Source organism: Patagioenas fasciata, chromosome 1 (assembly GCF_037038585.1).
Source record: "Patagioenas fasciata isolate bPatFas1 chromosome 1, bPatFas1.hap1, whole genome shotgun sequence".
NCBI lineage: Eukaryota > Metazoa > Chordata > Aves > Columbiformes > Columbidae > Patagioenas > Patagioenas fasciata.
Genome location: NC_092520.1, coordinates 63,840,790 through 63,858,589, shown reverse-complemented (window position 1 = coordinate 63,858,589; position 17,800 = coordinate 63,840,790). Strand labels below are relative to the sequence as shown.

Sequence of the window (17,800 nt, the reverse complement as noted above, 5' to 3'; positions counted from 1 at the left end):
GATTCAGTGAGTGTGATATCTGGAGGTTGCAGCGATATGTGTTGTCTTCAGTGAATCATATCCCGAATCTGTTTATTAGAGGCAGAATGGTGGACTAACAATAGATGCTTGCTTCTGAAGAGAGAAGTGTATAATGTGCAAGCCTCATATTTGGAATAAAGTTCAGAATATTCTGCTCTGACTACTTACTGTTATCCTTGGCTTTGTAAATAACTTGGGGGTTGTCAAATTGGGTAGAAAAGGTTTATCATTCTGGAGTTCCTCTAGAAACTCTATAGAGTTATTTGTTCTGACTTCTGTAACAGCAAGTTCTAGTAACTGCCCTTTTTCTTCTTAGAAATGGTTTTATGGCTTTTTAAACTCTCCTAACTCTCTTTCCTGTCTCCAATCAGTACACTGTTGTTAAAATGACTTTTTTTTTTTTTGTTGTCTGAAGAAGTCAAAGAATCATTTTTTAAAATGAACTGAGCACTTCTGAGACACATCTGAGTAACTTCACTTGAGTGTGAAATATGATGTCTGATTTCTGAAACTGTCCATCTGAGTCAAAATTAAAATGAGTACAAATATCACTCACAGCTGATCTTTAAGGTCAGCATTAGGAGACTTGTGTGAAATGTTGATGAATCTTTCTGGCTGTAAAATAGTCTTTACCTTTTTTTCCCAGCTACTCCTCAGACATGTGAGATGAGTTTTTTTGCTTTTTATATAATTCGTTAGCTTTAAAATCTTTGTTTAAGAACTTACATTTGCAGTGTGAGAGTGTTCTTAATACCGAAAATCTGTTGGATGTGGTATACCTAAAGCTACAATTCTTGTATCATAGACACAATTGTTGAACAAGTACATTGGTCATTCTTGGTGGAAATGGTATTTGGAGGCAGTGAAAAAAGCTCTTGTCCAAGAAATGGTTATCTTGTTTTACAGGATGAAGACAGAATCCATCTACAAATCATTTTAACAAAACTAATAATGTAGTTTTAGTTTCTTACAAATGAAAGTATTCTCTTGTATGAAGTTGAGGACCTTAGCATTTGATCACCAGTTCAATTGCAGGATTTCTTGTGTGTAGTGTGGGGTTGTGTTTTTTGGGTTTTTTTTTTTTTTTTTTTTTGGTTTTCTGCATCTGTTACAATAGGAGGAAATCCAAAAGGGCTTGAGCCGTTCTTTAACTTTTTTCTTCAGAGTTCATATTGGGCAACGTACAATTTACATATCAATTGCCAGGACAACTCTGCAGATTAGCTCTGATTTTTTTTAAGTTAGAAGAACAACTTGGAATATTTTTACAGTTTTCTAAATACAGAAATGAAACACTAGAGGAGAGAGTTTGCCTTCATCTTTTCATTTTTAATAATTATTTCAATCTACAGTTTTTTGTAGCTTCAGATCCTACAGTTAAAACTGATCGATTGTGGCACGACAAATACACTTTGAGGAAATCAATGATCCCTTCTTTTATAACCATGGAGCAATCGAAAAAGGTATGAATTTGAAAATTAGCCTTCTAATGATTTATTTGCTCTATGCTGCTGTTTAGATTTCCATTAAGAAAATAGAGACAAAATTTAACAATTAAGATTTTTAGAATTGTTTGTTGAGGAAGACTGTTTCTGTGTTTCATTCTCTAACTGATAAACTTTGTTTGAGATTTCAAAGAGGGGAAAGACGTTTGTGTTTAAAAAGATTTTGTGTTGACATTGAAGTTCTGGATTGCTGTGGTTGGGATTGTGAAGCTAAGGCCACAGAAAGATGACAAAATATCCTGTTGTCCTGGTAGTTGTGGGTGGCTTTCTGTTTGGTGTTGGTTTTATGTGGTGTTGCGGATTTTTTTTGTTTGGTTGGTTTATTACACGCAAATCACTTAAAATAATTTTTTGTTCAGGTCCTACTAATAGGAAAATCCATAAACTTCTTGCATCAAGTTTGTCATGATCAAACTCCATCCACAAAGATGATTGCTGTGGCCAAATCGACAGAGTCTTCAAAAGACGGTAGGGTATTAGTGTTTGTCAACATCTTCCCTTTGAACTGAGCTCTGGGCAATATGTGGCTTAGACTGTAAACTGACATGGGGTTGGAAAGGAGTATGGAAGTCCCATCTGTGTTAGAATACAGGTATTTTAATGGATATTTGCATTTGCATCTTTATGAAGATGCATGTGTGTCATTTTATTTTCTTAATTTGATGGGTTTGCTGGGTGTTGGCTGATGTACTGGATTTCTGAATGAAACCATTCAGAAACTAATCTGCCTTCAGCTGAATTTTGTTGAGAGGGCTGGGGTGGGGGCAGGGATATTCTTGAGTGCCACAGTAACAATTTAGTACTTGTGACTTCTCATCAAACACTTCATCGGATGATTCCGTAATAATACTGAATTAATTCTGTGATTAAAAAGATAATAAATAGTGTGTTAGTTATAAGTAAGAGAATGAGCATTAAAAACAGGCAGGACAGAAGCCTTTCTGTAAATGAACTCTAACAATATAATATGTCTGAAGAAAACTGAGTATGTGGAAGGTTAATAAAAGTATTTTTGAAGATTACTTAAAATTGGGATGCCAACCAAAACTTAACTATCAGGATTCCTTCAGGTTCTTCTAAAAAGAAACAAATATGATTTCAGTCTTAATGAATGAAAAGTTATGTATCATTTGTGCTTGTTCTTTGGTGGCATTTTCTTTGTAATGAAATTAACATTGTTATGATGAAAGATTGCAAATAAGAAATATGTAAAAAATGGAGACTTCTTGTGTAAATACTAAGAAGGAGGGTAAGGTAATGCAGAGGATGCTGCTACATCTGGGAGAAAAGACAGTTTGCTTTCTTCTGGTGAAGGTGATACTTTACTACTATAACTTCTTTTTATAATTTGTCTAATATATCAAAAGGAGTCTAGTTAAGATGTAGATCACTGGGATAATTTCTCTGATGAAATTTTGTACATAGTTTTTAGAAGTATAATGATGTCTTACTAGTAAATACAGCTTTTGCCAAGAGAAGAATTATCTAAACATTTGTTTTTCTGTCTAGTTCTTGACTTAATTTTCTAAGAACATCTTCCTTGCACTTTTGGACATCTTGTACAATGTCTTCTCTGTTATTCCTGTTCTCAGATATGTCTTTATTATATGTGACTTCAAAGCTTGGTTTTGTGAGTTTTTTTGTTGTGTTCTTTTTTTTTTTTTTCTTCTCCAGATTAATCTTGGATTAGTTTTTATGTTAACTCTTCACGGCACGGACTTTAAACATGAATGAGTAGCTCCGTGAAAGGTGTTCTAATAATAAAATCCCTTTCACATCTGCAAGAATATTTCGTCTAGTAATGTGATATTTGTACAATGTATGGTGCTTGCCCAGTCAAAGATGCACTTAAAGTGCAGAAGGGGGTCAAGGTTAAGTGAATAAGGGCTGTAAATGCATTTGAATCATCATCTTGCGAGCTACTCCTGAAAAAGGCAAAACCATTCTTTGGCTACACACTTTCACCACTTTACAGTGTTTATGGCCATGCTATTCCAGTATTTTTTTTTAAATTTTCACTTGTTTCTCTCTCCTTGAGTGAATGGATGATCCACACAAATATAGGTTCTCTATTATGTAGGGGATGAGAGCTTCAAAGCAAGTACATTATCTTAAGTGCTGAGAATATGTGTTTCTGAGAGAAGTGTAGTTTTAGAAACGGGTGTTATCCACTCTATCTGCAGTGTGCTGCAGGCGTGCTGAGCTTATGGGCTGCAGCTTAAATACCTCATAGTATTGCCCTGCCTTGATTCTGCATGAAACTGCATTTGTGTTTAGGGCATTTTACCCATTCAATACAGAAAGAACATTCTGTATCACTGGTGTTGGAAATGTGTCCTGTTGTCCTTGTCTGTGCCATATGACAATATCTTGAGACTCCCCTTTGGATATTTACTTGTAATAAGATGATGGAAAGCTAGGGTGCTAGCCTCAATTCTGGATGCTTTTTTTCATTTTTAATCCAAATGTTTGATGGGTTTGGCTGATTTTGGTGGGTTTGGTTTTTGTTTTGTTTTGAGGTTGTGTGGATTTTTTTATTATTATTTTTTGGTGGTGGTGTTTTTTATTTCTTTAATTTGCTTTGGAACCTTAACTCATGTTTCCCCAGTTTCCTTTTGATGCTGAAGGAATCATGATGTAAAAAGCTGTTTGAACATGCATTAAAACAGGAAGCCAGAGGTGAAGAACAGTGTAGAAGTTGGTCATGTTGCCTGACAGGGGATTGTAGCAGGCACTTGGGGAAGAAGGACAGTAGAAAGAGCAGATAAAGTGATCCCAGATTTGACCTCTAGCTGTCCACAGTTTGGGAACTCCCAAACCAGGAATGACATGAGACCACTACATTCAATAGCAACCCATGGGACCTGTCTGTCAGTGCTTTTTGCCTGAGCCTTTCTTGACCCATTTCTGTCTTTTCACAGTGTCTCGAGATAATTTTTCACAGCTTTATAAACTTGGGCTTAGGCCTCTTGGTTGTTGATGTAAGCGATTTCTTTTTTTTCTCAGTAGTTTTGCATGTCAAACAGGAATGGTGCATCGCCTGTGTTGGCGTGTGTGTGTATGCAGAATGGTACATTATAGCTACACATGTAATCTTGAATTTTCCAGTCTCAGAGATAAAGGGCAGTGGCCAGGTCACTCCCCTCCAGGCAAGGGGAAGCACTAAAGAGGGGAGAAAGTTTGTTGTTATTTTCTTTTTCTGCTTGGGATAACAAGAAGTTGAGGCTGGTCCATGTGTCCTTAACCATAGGTGCTGCCTTAGACATGATCACCCCTACTTGAGTGAAGGCAGGACCAGCATGTGTGACTTGATAGGCTTGCCGTGGGCAAACTGGGCAACTGCCTGCTGGCTTTGCCTGTGCCTTCAGCTAGTCCTAGGCTCAATCTCTGTGTCCAGTAGCTGAAGGTACTAGCTTATAACTCTTTTTTGGTTGTCTTGTTCTCTTCTTCTGCTTTGTTCATGAGGCTGAGAGCATCTTATGGAAAGATACTTAGAGCAGGGGTGTCAAACTCATTTTCACCGGGGGCCACATCAGTCTCACGGTTGCCTTCAAAGGGCTGAGTAATTAAATTTATACAGCCCTAAAATTACATTTGGCCCTTCGAAGGCAACCGTGAGGCTGATGTGGCCCCTGATGAAAATGGGTTTGACATGGGGTGTTGTAACTTATAGTGTTCTTCTGTCTGTGAAATTCCTCTTTTAGCTTTTTGCCCCTTCTAGAAATTCTTCCTTCCTCCACTAAAGCCAGCAGTGAAGCCATGTGGCAGATCAGATGACTGGTGCCACTATCCATGCAGCAGCCGCACTCAAACCCATCTTGTGAAGACAGCTGTTAAGAGGACAGGATCTGCTGATGGGGAGAGACAAGATGAAAGTCAGAATTAATTGGACATTCTCACTACCTTGTTGCCCTGTACCAGTGAGAGAAGTGCATTTGCACAAACTGATGTATTTCCCTTTTTCCCAGCAGTGGGAACCCTGCTTTCTTACCTGAGCAATGTGAGAATTGCTTTGTCAGATCACACCAGGTCTCTGCCTTGACCAGAGTCAGCAGAGACCTTGGTGAGCTGTCTCTTCTGGTCTGCTGTCTGGTGACTGAAATGGGCAATTTGATGATGCCTTACAACAGCCTGTAGTAATTATCACATCTCCTAAGATTCTTGTGTGTTACTTGACTAAGTAGTGTTCTCCTAGCATAGGGATTTTGAGCACAGTAATGTATTATACAAGTGTCACCTCTTTGACATCTCTACATATGCTTGCACTTTTGGTGTCTTATGGAGAGCTTCAAAGAATGAGAGTTTGGAAGCTTCAGGGAATGTAGTTGAACCACACATTGAGAGGTTTCCCTCAGTAAAGAGTAACCTCTTAATTAGAATCACTGTTTGTTTTTTCAGTTTAAAAGCATTTTATTTATTGAGGCTGACTTTCATCAGAACAACATGCAACTTGGTTTTTATTTTTCCTGTCTGCAGTACAGGTTGAAACTAATCCTGGAGCAGACCATGCACTGTCTTACACTAATTTGGTACCTGAATCTTCATTTTTTGCTTTTAGAGCAATAGTTATGTGATTAAAAAATGTTGAAAGTGAGAATAAATCCTTTAATGCAGAGGAAGGTCCAAATCTTACGGCAGTTGACAGTCCAGTACTTGTAATTTGAGTCCATGTTGCCTGAAGAGGCCACATTTCTTGCTCTCTCTTAACAGCGTTTGTTGCATTTCCTTTCTTAATAAGCTTTTAGGTGTAGAAAAAAGTGAAATATACTTCCTACTAAAGGACAGTGTCCTACTTTCTAACCCCAAAGTGCCATGCATTAAAGGTGGAGAAGAAAAATTTAGGTTGTTGGCTATCCCTTAGATACTGCAAGTATATTCCATCCTGTATCATTCTGACTTGTATGTGGGAACTCTTTTCTGTTGATTTTTCTGACTGATTCTTTGATTTCTTCCCCCCCCCCCGCTCCTAGAAGTGACTTCTGATTTAGATCCCCCTGACAAAACTTTTTCCTAACTCTGAGCTTTTAGACCTTTTTCAAATTACTTGATTCTGTAAACTGTGGTATTTCAGCAAGCTGAAAATCATTCATTTTTTTGTGAAATAATACAGACTATTATTGGAGAGTACAAGCTGGGCACAGGTTAAAATAATGTTGAAGTATGGGCTGCTTTAGACTTGCTTTCACTTTTGCTGTACCTAATGTATAATATAGTGGATCAGAAGAAATAGCAATTTCTTTATTTGCATGTTTTGATTCCAGAGCTTGTTTGCCCCAGTTTTGGAATAATACTAATTTAATTTTAACTTTTTTTTTTTTCTTTTAGCTGCTGATTTGTTCACAGATCTGGAAAATGCATTTCAAGAGAAAATTGATGCAGCTTATTTTGAGACCAGCAAATACCTGCTAGATGTTCTCAATAAGAAGTACAATTTACTAGAACACATGCAGGCCATGAGGCGCTACTTACTACTTGGTCAAGGAGACTTTATTAGACATTTAATGGACTTGCTCAAGTAAGAGAGTAGGAAGGGTAGTTATGTTGAATTTCTGATGCATGCAAATATGCGTGATCAGCACAGAGATTGTTTTGCTTTTGGAAGAAGACCCTTTAAGTATCTTATTACTTGAAGGTTTAATTGAACAACTTTTAAATTCTATTTTGGGTTTAATTTCTTTGACCCTGAGGCTTCAACTTTGTTTTTCCTTTATGGTGGGAAGTATATACAAGTACCATTTCACAATGTCTTGGGAAGCTGCACTAATACAGATACCTTTATGTTTGACCCTGTGAGAACCTCAAGGATGTTAGCACTTCTCTCATGCCTGTCAGCAAGTTTAAGCAGAAATGTTTTCTTGCTTTTTATGCCACTAGTTAGCATTACTGTGACTGTTAGACTTCTCTGTTTTGTAGGTATTTGGTCCCAAACATTTTGTCAATGCCTCAGTGCATTTTAAAAATTTAACTGATGCCTCACCATGCTCTGTTTAACAACTCAAGTGCACTTACAGATATCACTTTTAGTTCTCAAAGTGTATTTACAAGCTCAGTGCTTTTACATGCCGATACTACTGATGAAACTTACAAAGCTTTCCTTTAGTCTAGAAGGCACGCTTTGTAATAGAGATTCCATTAACTTGTTTGTAAATAAAAATTAATGTTGTCTGGTGGTGATTTGTACATGACCATGCTTTTTTAAATGAAAATCGGTGTGAAACAGAATAAGGTTGGTTTGTGGAGTAAGTATCACATTTGAGGAAGTAGTAGTGAGGGGCTTTCTAGTAGTGACCATGGGGGAGAGGAGCAGCACAAGGTGCTTGTTGCAGCTCTTTGGAAAGTTTAAGTTCCATAGAGGGGGTGTGTTTGTGTGCTTTTGCCAGCAGTTCTAGGCCTGTGAGGTGTCTATCAGTAGATCCCTCAGAACTAAAATGAAATGAAATTATTGGTTTGTGTTAATGCTGTCATCTGCCTCATTTTAGATATGAATGCAACTAAAGTTACAGAATAGCTATGCTAGCAACCCTGGTAATTTCAAATTACTGTTACTAAAGGAAGATGAAGTTACTCCTCATGCTGATGTTTGGGTGTATAGCTGCATGTGAACGGACAGTTTGAAATATTTTGCTCATTGATTTTTTTTGTGTGGTTAAGAGTGAGGGAGTAATATGAGAGTCTTTAGAAGTCTGTCAGAGAAGTGTTTCACTGTGTTGCAGTTACTACCAAACTACTGCTGCAGAATATCTCAGTAATATACTGTGACTGTTTGTTTCATAATCCCCAGACCGGAGCTTGCACGACCAGCTACAACCTTATATCAGCATAATCTGACTGGAATCCTTGAGACAGCGGTGAGGGCAACTAATGCCCAGTTTGATAATCCCGAGATTCTCAAACGACTGGATGTTCGACTTCTGGAGGTCTGTTGCATCATAGTGACTCTGACCTGAAACATAGCTTTTTTTTGTGTGTGTATCCATGTGGACATCTATATGAAACAAGATTTTAATATCTGCATATAGCAAATACACCCCCTCCCCCCCGCTTCCACTGAAGTCTACTTTGAATCATGTAAACCTCATTAAATAAGTCTTCTCTTATTTTCCCATTTCCTTCCTATTGTCTATTTGTATTTCAAGCTGTGTGTTTACAGCCATTTCATTGACAATACAAAGTTGAGTATTTGGGGTCTAACAGTAACGGATGTTCTTAGTCCTCACCTGAGGACAGCAGCTCCTACTGCTGTTGCTCTTACAAGAACCTGGGGATGGTCTCTTGGTCACCAGTAGTTACAAAGAGCAAAGCAATCAAAGTGCGTTTCATAAAGGAGACCTCTGGGTAAGAAACTTGAGTTAATGAGAAGCTCCAGTCCCAGAGGTGGGAGTTAATCTGAGATATTGTAGCTGTAGTATATACCTTAGGCTGAGTCCTGCCTATAAAGCTTTTCTTTCCCTTCATTTGCTTTACTAGCTCCAATGGAAAAACATTGCCATTACAAACATCAACATTTGGGTGAGATTAATCCTACTCTTGTGTCAAACTTCATCCATTTTTACTTAATGTACTACTTTTGACAGAGAAGTCCTGTATTCTGTATGGATGTGGATGTTTGGGTTTTTTATAGGCTGTGGAGAATGAAAAGCAAGCAAGAGTTGCTCTTTGGCACTGACACGGTCTGGTTATACACTGAAAGTGGCATATCTTTTTAATACAGGTATCTCCTGGGGACACTGGATGGGATGTCTTCAGCTTGGACTATCACGTTGATGGGCCAATAGCAACGGTAATGTATACTGCTGACTATGAACATATCTCAGATACTGAGTTAAATTGCTAAATATTTTTTTAATGAAATAACCTTTTTTTTTTTTAATTCCTGAGTGTAAGATCAGAGCAACTTCTTTTTTCTTTTTTTTTTTTTTTTTCCTGGCATTTAGGATGCACCCACTGTATAAACAGTTGAGCCAAAATCTCAGTTTTTATAAAGTAACTGTGAGTGCTAAAAAGCTAAGTTTAAAACAATCATTACTGAAAATCGGTAATTCATTTGTTCCAGCAGAGATTTTAGCAAGTACTTAATAAATGGAGTGCTCCCCTTCTTCTATTATTACTATTCTGTAGCTGCTAATTCAAGATAATTTGCAAGGAACTGAAGAATGTATATGAGGATAACCTATTTGTACTGTCTAAATGACATTTGATAGGTAGTGTTCATTAGAACTACAGAGAAAATAGCTGGAGTATTGATCAGAAAGCATTTATCCTCTATAAAGAATTTGTAAAGAACTTTTTTTTAACAGGACATCAAAATGTGAGTCTGACCAGCAGAAGGAATATTCATAGTTTGAAAAGAGCAGAATGTTTAGGGTTTGTCATGTTCACCCCTTCTTACACTTCCCACAGTGCCATGGGCCTATTTGAATGTTGGATGACTCAGTTCAGCCCTTGAGGGAGGATCTTCCCTAAAGCTCTGGGGTTTCCAGGGATTTTGTTTTGACAATATTAATCAATAAACTGCATGAGTCAGATAAGATGGACTGTGAATAGGTTCTTAGTCCTTCTGAACACATGGTATGTATATTAAATTTAGACTGATGTTTTGTTTGTGTTGTAGGTATTTACACGGGAGTGTATGAGCCACTATCTAAGAGTATTTAATTTCCTTTGGAGAGCGAAGCGAATGGAGTATATTCTTACTGATATATGGAAAGGGCACATGTGCAATGCAAAGCTTCTGAAAAGTATGCCAGGTGAGAGAAGCCCAAAGGAATGACATGCTTGTAAACTGGAGTTAGCTGATTGCATCTTAGTTTAAACTGTATTAAGAGACGGTGGGGAAATTTTCTTGGGACAGGTAAATTTTATATTTTGTTGCTCCTCTTGATTGACTTTAATGGTAGATGGTGATGAAGATAAAACAACATTACTGAAGTGGAGGTTTCCTATGTGTTTTACTTAATCCTTGGTTGTGAGTTTTTGTAGCAGTGAATGAACAAAAACACCATGGCTCTGGAAGGAGATTTGTTACTCTCCCATCCCCTTTTGTTCATCTCTGATTCCTTGCAATCTGTACTCTGTGTCTCCCTCTTGTGCTGGAAGTAGTTAAGTCTCATACATGCACCCTTCTGAATTTACTAGTTTTACCTTCATTCATTCCCTGTGCTTTTGTTTAGCTAAGAACAGGAGAGGCTAAGATAAGAAAATCTGATGTTTGAGAAGAAGAAAACTCCTACGTACTCTTTTCTCTCAGTTTCACTGAGGGGTTACACTTCTTTATGGCATAGTAATATTTACAAGAATATATTTATCTTTTCTCAATTAGAAACTGTTTAGTGGGTGGGAGTGTACTCCTTGGCTTCAGAAGGTCACAGGGAAAAAAGCTCTGGTAAAGTCTGCTCCAGTGCACAAGTCTGAACTCTGGAACTGTATAGGATGACTAGATTTCCTTTCTGTGAGACAGGATTTAGCTTACTGACTTTTCCCTGGCCTAAATAAGTGCTTGTTTGACTCAAAACCAGTGGTCTATTGCATTCTTGCTTTCTGTTCCTTTGAGACTGTGGTGCAGTTAGCAGATTTTAATCTCATCACCTGAGGGTCTTCAGGCTGAAGCTCTTACCCATTCCTAGGGTTTCATTATTTTCTTCTCAGAAGGAAGTTAGGTTTTTCTTCCTTCCTTTCCCCTTCCCCCTGGCTTTGGGAGGTCTTTCTTACGCTTTGCCATGGAACAATCTTCTGCAAATAAAGGCTCAGTTTTTTGTCACCTTTAGGCTTGGCTGTGTTTTAAGTAATGGAGCAGTTTAAAATCCTGCCCAACCTCTTATGGCTATTGTTGGCAGAAGGAGTGAGTGTTGTATTTCTCAGTTTGTGCCTCCAACGAAGAAGAGTGTGTTTATAAAGACATGTCCCTCCAGGCAGAAGGCAGCACGGGAGTTTTTCTTGCTCACTGGCATGTCTGAGTTGGAAGCTGTGAGTAGGACTTTTTTCTGAAACACATGGAGAGTCCACTCCAGCACTGATTTATGAAGAAGAAGTAGAACTTGCTTTTCTTTTCTCTCCCTCTGAAACAGTACCTTGGCCTTCCAGTCATAGAGCACCAAATAGAAGAAAGTAACTGACAAGAGGAAGCAGCTGCAGGGTCTTTTGCTTTTCAGCCATGAAGAAGTAGCATTGACTTTCAAGGATAGCTTTATTCATAATTCCCAAAAAGTCCTAACAGCCAGAGATTTTAATGCTTTAAAGGAGTACTTCTAGAGGGTAGTGTCAAGCTTGCTCTTTTCCTATTGGGAGTTTGAAGAAGAAACACAGATACATCCAATGCACCAGTGTTGAGGAATTTCTGTTGTTTAGCCAACCCTGAAGGTTTTTTTTATTGACTCTATTTAAAGCAGATGCAGCATAATGTCTTAGGGATAGTCTTCCTGCAAAGACATATGAAATGAAGAACAGAGTAGCTTCTTGTAATATCTCTCAGATCATTGGATGGTTCTGTAACATCTGAAGATAAGAAAATGTAAAATTCCTTTTGTAGTAAGTCTCACAGCTTGTCTGCAGTGGCGAATTACTTTAACAGCTTTTTAGAAACTGCTTCCCCTGTTTGAGTATCTGCCTGATTCTAGAAGGCTGATTATCTTCATTCCAGAGAATTTTTGCAGTTGACGGTGATCTTGATAATACCTTTCTGCAACAGAGTTACCTTTGCTTACAGGTGAGCAGCTGAGACCATTAGTGACTTACCTGTGAATCTCTGTGGTGCATCAGGGAGTTGAACCTGGACTGTCTGAGACACAAATTCTCTACCCCTATCGCAGCCGCCCTCTCTTTTGGTCCCAGTGTAGCTAAGTAATGCAACATATGCTCTGTGTTTTGAAGGCTAACGGTAAGAGATGCGAGATGCTGCAGAAGCAAGCACAAATCCAAGGCCTCAGATTTTTCAGCCAAAAGAACACAAGGGGCATTTACTGTATTTTGGTCTCTTGAGACTTAGAGAGGGTTGTTCAGTTTCCAGCACTTTCTTAGCACACAGTTGGTGTGGTCTTAAGCTCACATTTTCTTGAAGTTAATTGTGCAATTTTCGTTGCTCATCTGTTGCCAGCAAGTATTGCTGCTGCCATCCAAGATTAGTGATTGTTTAATGAAATATTTGATTTGGTAGAAAAAAGTTTACCAAGCTGGTTTGATGGCTGTGCCTGTCCTTGCGATCTTTAACATGCCATCTCTTTGGATTTTTTACAGAGCTTTCTGGGGTGCTGCATCAGTGTCACGTTCTGGCATCAGAAATGGTCCATTTCATTCATCAAATGCAGTATTACATTACATTTGAGGTATACTCTATCCACCCAATTAGTTACTTAAAAATGAAGTACTTTTTAATACCCTGTATATGTTGTGTGTCTTCAATTTCAAAGAGCTTGTCATCTAGCAAATCAAAAGAGCCCAATCCTGAATCATTGTTCCAGGTGCTTGAATGTTCGTGGGATGAACTCTGGAACAAGGTCCAACAAGCACAGGACTTGGATCACATCATTGCAGCTCATGAAGTTTTTCTAGACACAATCATAGCTCGGTGCTTGCTGGATAGTGATTCCAGGGTAAGTCTTCTCCTTTACCTTAAATTGTAGCTTTCTGATCTTGGATTATATGTTTAAGAGAAGATGCTGAGCCAGCAGTGTGCCCAGGTGGCCAAAAAGGCCAACAGAACTAGAGAAGTGATTGTGCCACTGTACTCAGCGCTGGTGAGACTGCATTTTGAATCCTGTGTTCAGTTTTGGGACCCTCATCATAAGAAGAACATCGAGGTACTAGAGAGAGGGTAGAGGAGGGTGACGAAGCTGGTGAGGGGTCTGGAGCACAAGTCTGATGAGGAGCAGCTGAGGGAACTGGGGCTGTTTAGCCTGGAGAAAAGGAGGCTGAGGGGAGACCTTATCGCTCTCTGCAACCACCTGAAAGGAGGTTGTAGCATGGAGGGGCTTGGTCTCTTCTCCCAAGTAACAAGTGATAGGACAAGAGGAAATGGCCTCAAGTTACACCAGGGGAGGTTCAAATTGGATATGAGGGAACTTTTCTTCATGGAAAGGGTTGTGAAGCACTGGAACAAGCTGCCCAGGGAAGCGGTGGAGTCACCATCCCTAGAGGAGTTTGAGGCACACAGATTAGGTTCTTAGGGACATGATTTAGTGCTAGAGTTAGGTTATGGTTGGACTTAATGATCCTGAGGGTCTCTTCCAACTGAAATGATTTTATTCTAGTCTAAGATGGTTCCTATGTTATAGGATCAAGAGGAGTAGTCACTTTTCTTCCCCAAAGACCTTATTATGGTAGGCTCTGTACATACTTCCCACACATAGTGACAGATGCTGATTATGAAACTTGTTATGATGTGGGTCAGTTGCTTTTGATCCTAAGAAGCTCTGTGATCATGCAGCAACTGACTTTGGGCTTTGCAAAACAGCCTCTCCAGCTGTGTGAAAAAGTTTGAATTTACTCCTGTTTTGAGTTGTGGTAGTAACTTTAAAACTCTTTTGCTGTGCAACTGTTTCATTGTTTTGTTGCTTAACTGTCTCACAGGTACTTCTCAACCAGCTTCGAGCAGTTTTTGATCAGATCATTGAGCTCCAGAATGCCCAAGATGCAATGTACAGAGCTGCTTTGGAGGAGTTGCAGCTGAGGTTGCAATTTGAAGAGAGGAAAAAACAACGTGAGCTTGAGGTACAATAAGGATATTACTAAAATATGAAAACTGAGGCAGATATACTTGTCTTTTGATATATGGAGGATTTTAGGTAACATGTAGAAGTATAGGAAAAATGAAAAATGTAGTTGGGACAAATATGAAAGTCATCAGCAGTAGCTAGTGAATTCAAATGAAGCTGCTGAATGGTAGTTTTCGTTTTGGTCTTGCCCAAATCATCTAGGTGATTAGATTCTGCAGTGGGATTTGGAAGATGAGAAATTTAGGGCTGTTTTAGGTGAAGGAAATTGAAAAGGTTTTAATGTTCTGAACTCTTTTGCAAAAAATGCTTCATGACTGCTTCCCTAGTGTCAGTCTGTGGGATATGCAGTGCTGATGTGGGACTCATCTGCTTTGCTAACCTCAGAGTTCTTTCATGTGCTGATCAACCACCACAGGGACTGATAGTTGCAATATTAGAGGTTGTATGTTTGACTTTCTATGGCAGTGGTTGGTTTGTATAACCATTGTGGTTATCTGGGCAGAAAGTGGCCCAATTAGCAACTTTCATTATGTGATGCGTGACCTTTTAACTCATTTGGTCTCTGTGTAGGGCAAGTGGGGTGTTACAGCATCAGAAGATGAAGAAGAGAGCAAGAGGATGAAAGAATTTCAAGATTCAATACCCAAAATGTGCTCACAGCTGCGAATACTCACTCACTTTTACCAGGTGCCCCTTAGATTATATTTTTTTTAATATGGATGCTGAGCTTTCATACGTAGAAATTAATTTCAGATATGAAGTAGATGTAACTTCTGTACTCATGTGCAGTTTGTGGATCTAGGTCTTCATTTTTTGCTTCTCTACTTAGAAGCCTGTATTCACTGTTCCTAAGTAGACAGCAGGTTTTGTGATCATGTATGTTCCCCTGGCAAAGATAAGATGAGTAGTCTCTTTATGGAAGCCTCTTCCTTCTTCCAGGAGTAGAAGTAATAGCTGTCTTCTGGTGTAATCTGAAAAAAAAAAAATTCCGTCTGCATTCTGTTTCTTCTCACCATCTTTACAAGTCACTGCTATTAAAGACTGCAGAAAGGGTCCTTATTAAGGGCCCAACACTTGATTTTATGCACACTGCGGTGGGCAATGGATAAGCTCTTTGGGGGAACATACACAGGCTGTCTTCTTTACCAATCCTGAGCTTTGTTGCAAGAACTTCAGATCTGGGAGGAATTTGCTTCTCGATCCAAATATTGCAGCTCTCCCTCCCAGAGGAAAATGGAAATAAATTCTTTAAGAAGTGCAGGCTGTAAAGAGACAGCAGGTTTGGGGCTCTGCAGGATTGCTACAAGTTGACTGTGTAGCTTTTGACAGCTTGGACTGTATTCCTGCTGAACCCTACTATAGATTTCCCATGCCGGACTTCTCTGGCCAGCCATGCTCATCTCTGGAAAGGGTGCTGTAGTTATGTGCGTGTCCACATTAGTATTTAGTGGAGAACAGGAATGAGCTCTTCAAGTGATTCTTCCTATCCTCCCAAAGTCCTCTCCTTTCCTGCATGCTGTGGAGCTCATGCAGTCCCTTGGCTAGAGCTGAATGGGAAGATGAGCTCCAGAAGCATGCCTGCCACATGCCCAGTGCAAGTCCCGTATAAAAAACCACTCCAAACACATAGAGTTCAGTGACTGGGTCTGTAGCACTGACTGCCCTAACTGGCAGATGCTCTGTTGTGCTGGGTGCTGCTTGCTGCTGTATAACCTACATCAAGTTTTATTTTTGAAGCAAGCAGTGGGCTAATGCTGGCCTGCAGTGTACATGCAACATGGAAAAAAGGTGAGGTGTCCTGTTGGCACAAGTTGGGTGCTGAATGGTCTCCCAGGTGTGATGGGGCTACCTTGGGAGAGCCAGGGCAGTGGCAGCGTGGGAGCCTTTGGACAGATGGAGGATGCCAGCAGGGCAAGGGGAGGGTCTGTTAAAATGACTGAGCTGTTCACACGGAAGATTCTGAAGTGCATAGCAGGTGTTTGAAGATAAAATGAAGCTCTGAGTTTTTTCAGGAGGAATAAATCCAGCATAACTCATTTGCTAACAACTGGGTGTAAATGCTTGCGCTTGCCCTTTCCCAGATTCCCTCTGCCTCCTTGCCAGGACTGTGCAACACCTGGCATTCCTGTGCAAAACACTCTGTTGGTGTCAACTGTCTCTTGGGTTTCTTTTCTCCTTCAGGGAATCGTCCAGCAGTTCTTGGTCCTGCTGACAACCAGTTCTGATGAAAGCCTTCGGTTTCTTAGCTTTAGATTGGACTTCAATGAACACTATAAAGCAAGAGAGCCAAGGCTTCGGGTGTCCTTGGGCACCAGAAGCAGGCGAAGCTCACACATGTGAAACGACTGCTAAGGACTGCACCTTGGTATCCGAAGGTCGTTGAACCTCTTGTTGGACAAGGCAATCAGTGTTGACATCATACAAGCAAATTGTGTGTGATCGGTGTCTCCCATTTCTGCAGGCAACATGTTTTCAGTCATGTGGTTGTGTGACACTGTATAGCAGAAAGCAAAAAAAGTAGGGTTTTTTACACTGATGTTTCTAGAATTATCAGACTAAATGGGCTGATTGAACCTCTTCCAATCATGAATCATCCTTTTAAACAAATGCCAATTTTATTTGAAGCTTTCTGAGCTCTCTCCACTGTAACTTATGTCTGTGTCCAGGAAATTGCATCTTTTGTTTATAGAAAGCACCATTTCCTTTTTTAACAAGAAAATAAGGTTATTTTTTCTATATGTACTTGTTGTATTTGAAGAGAGCTTTTGTTAAAGCCAGCAGATTAGGACCCAGGTCTAATGTCCTTGTTGAGAAGCTATACAGCATTTCATTATGCTGATTTTCAGTCTTGTGATGTGTTTGTGTGAGAAACTTTGTATTAGGAGACAAACTTATATTTAGGGTTTTTTGTTGTTTTCAGAGTTAACAAATGGAAATAAAAAAATTAGTAGGGAAATTCTATAGTTACTGTACAGCAGAAAGCTCTAGAAGCAAAGCAGGAGTGTATCTGTTGCATATAACATCTAAAAACATGAAGTTAAAGCCTCAGTACTGTGAAAGTGGATTGAATGAAATAACTGATGTTCAAAATCGGATGTGTAGAAACAAACTGACTTGGCTAATGTTGACTTCATTTTCTTCTTTTCCCTATTTTTTCACTGTAAATATTTATATATTGCTGTCCAGATGTTGGGGAGAGGGGGATTCTTCTTTTGCAAAGTTGTCATTATATTGGGTCATTTATTATGTTCCACAAGTGCAAGCTTAGAAAAATAAAAACACAATTATCTTTCAAACAAGTGGTTTGCTTTTTGTAATTGAAAGATTATGATTTTTCCACAGGGTAAGAAAGGAGAAGCTTCTAGTTAGGAATGTATTTTGCTACTAGTCTTCTCTCTACTTAAGAGTTGTGTGCAATTCATTAATTAGCAGCTGTCCTTAGATTACCCAGGTCTCTGGCCTTTTTTGCCTTCTGCCCTTCTTCCACATGAATCCTGGGAAGCAGTGGCACCTGCCAGGCCCTGCAGGTGAGGCTGTTGTGAGTCATGACAGAGGTGAACTCTCGTG

The 17,800-nt window shown here is 39.3% G+C and overlaps 1 protein-coding gene across 1 annotated transcript in view; it reads left to right on the top strand.

Annotated features, from left to right (window-relative positions):
* The window catches only part of TUBGCP3 (tubulin gamma complex component 3), a 49,496-nt gene extending 31,964 nt beyond the window's left edge, over window positions 1-17,532 (top strand). The window contains exons 12-22 of the mRNA XM_065829633.2: window positions 1,374-1,484; window positions 1,886-1,994; window positions 6,852-7,041; window positions 8,308-8,443; window positions 9,238-9,306; window positions 10,138-10,273; window positions 12,756-12,844; window positions 12,980-13,111; window positions 14,088-14,228; window positions 14,804-14,920; window positions 16,415-17,532. Coding sequence (XP_065685705.2) covers window positions 1,374-1,484; window positions 1,886-1,994; window positions 6,852-7,041; window positions 8,308-8,443; window positions 9,238-9,306; window positions 10,138-10,273; window positions 12,756-12,844; window positions 12,980-13,111; window positions 14,088-14,228; window positions 14,804-14,920; window positions 16,415-16,573 — 1,389 coding nt within the window. The 3' untranslated portion in view covers window positions 16,574-17,532. The remainder of the gene's footprint in view (window positions 1-1,373; window positions 1,485-1,885; window positions 1,995-6,851; window positions 7,042-8,307; window positions 8,444-9,237; window positions 9,307-10,137; window positions 10,274-12,755; window positions 12,845-12,979; window positions 13,112-14,087; window positions 14,229-14,803; window positions 14,921-16,414) is intronic.
* The last annotated feature ends 268 nt before the right edge of the window (window positions 17,533-17,800 follow it).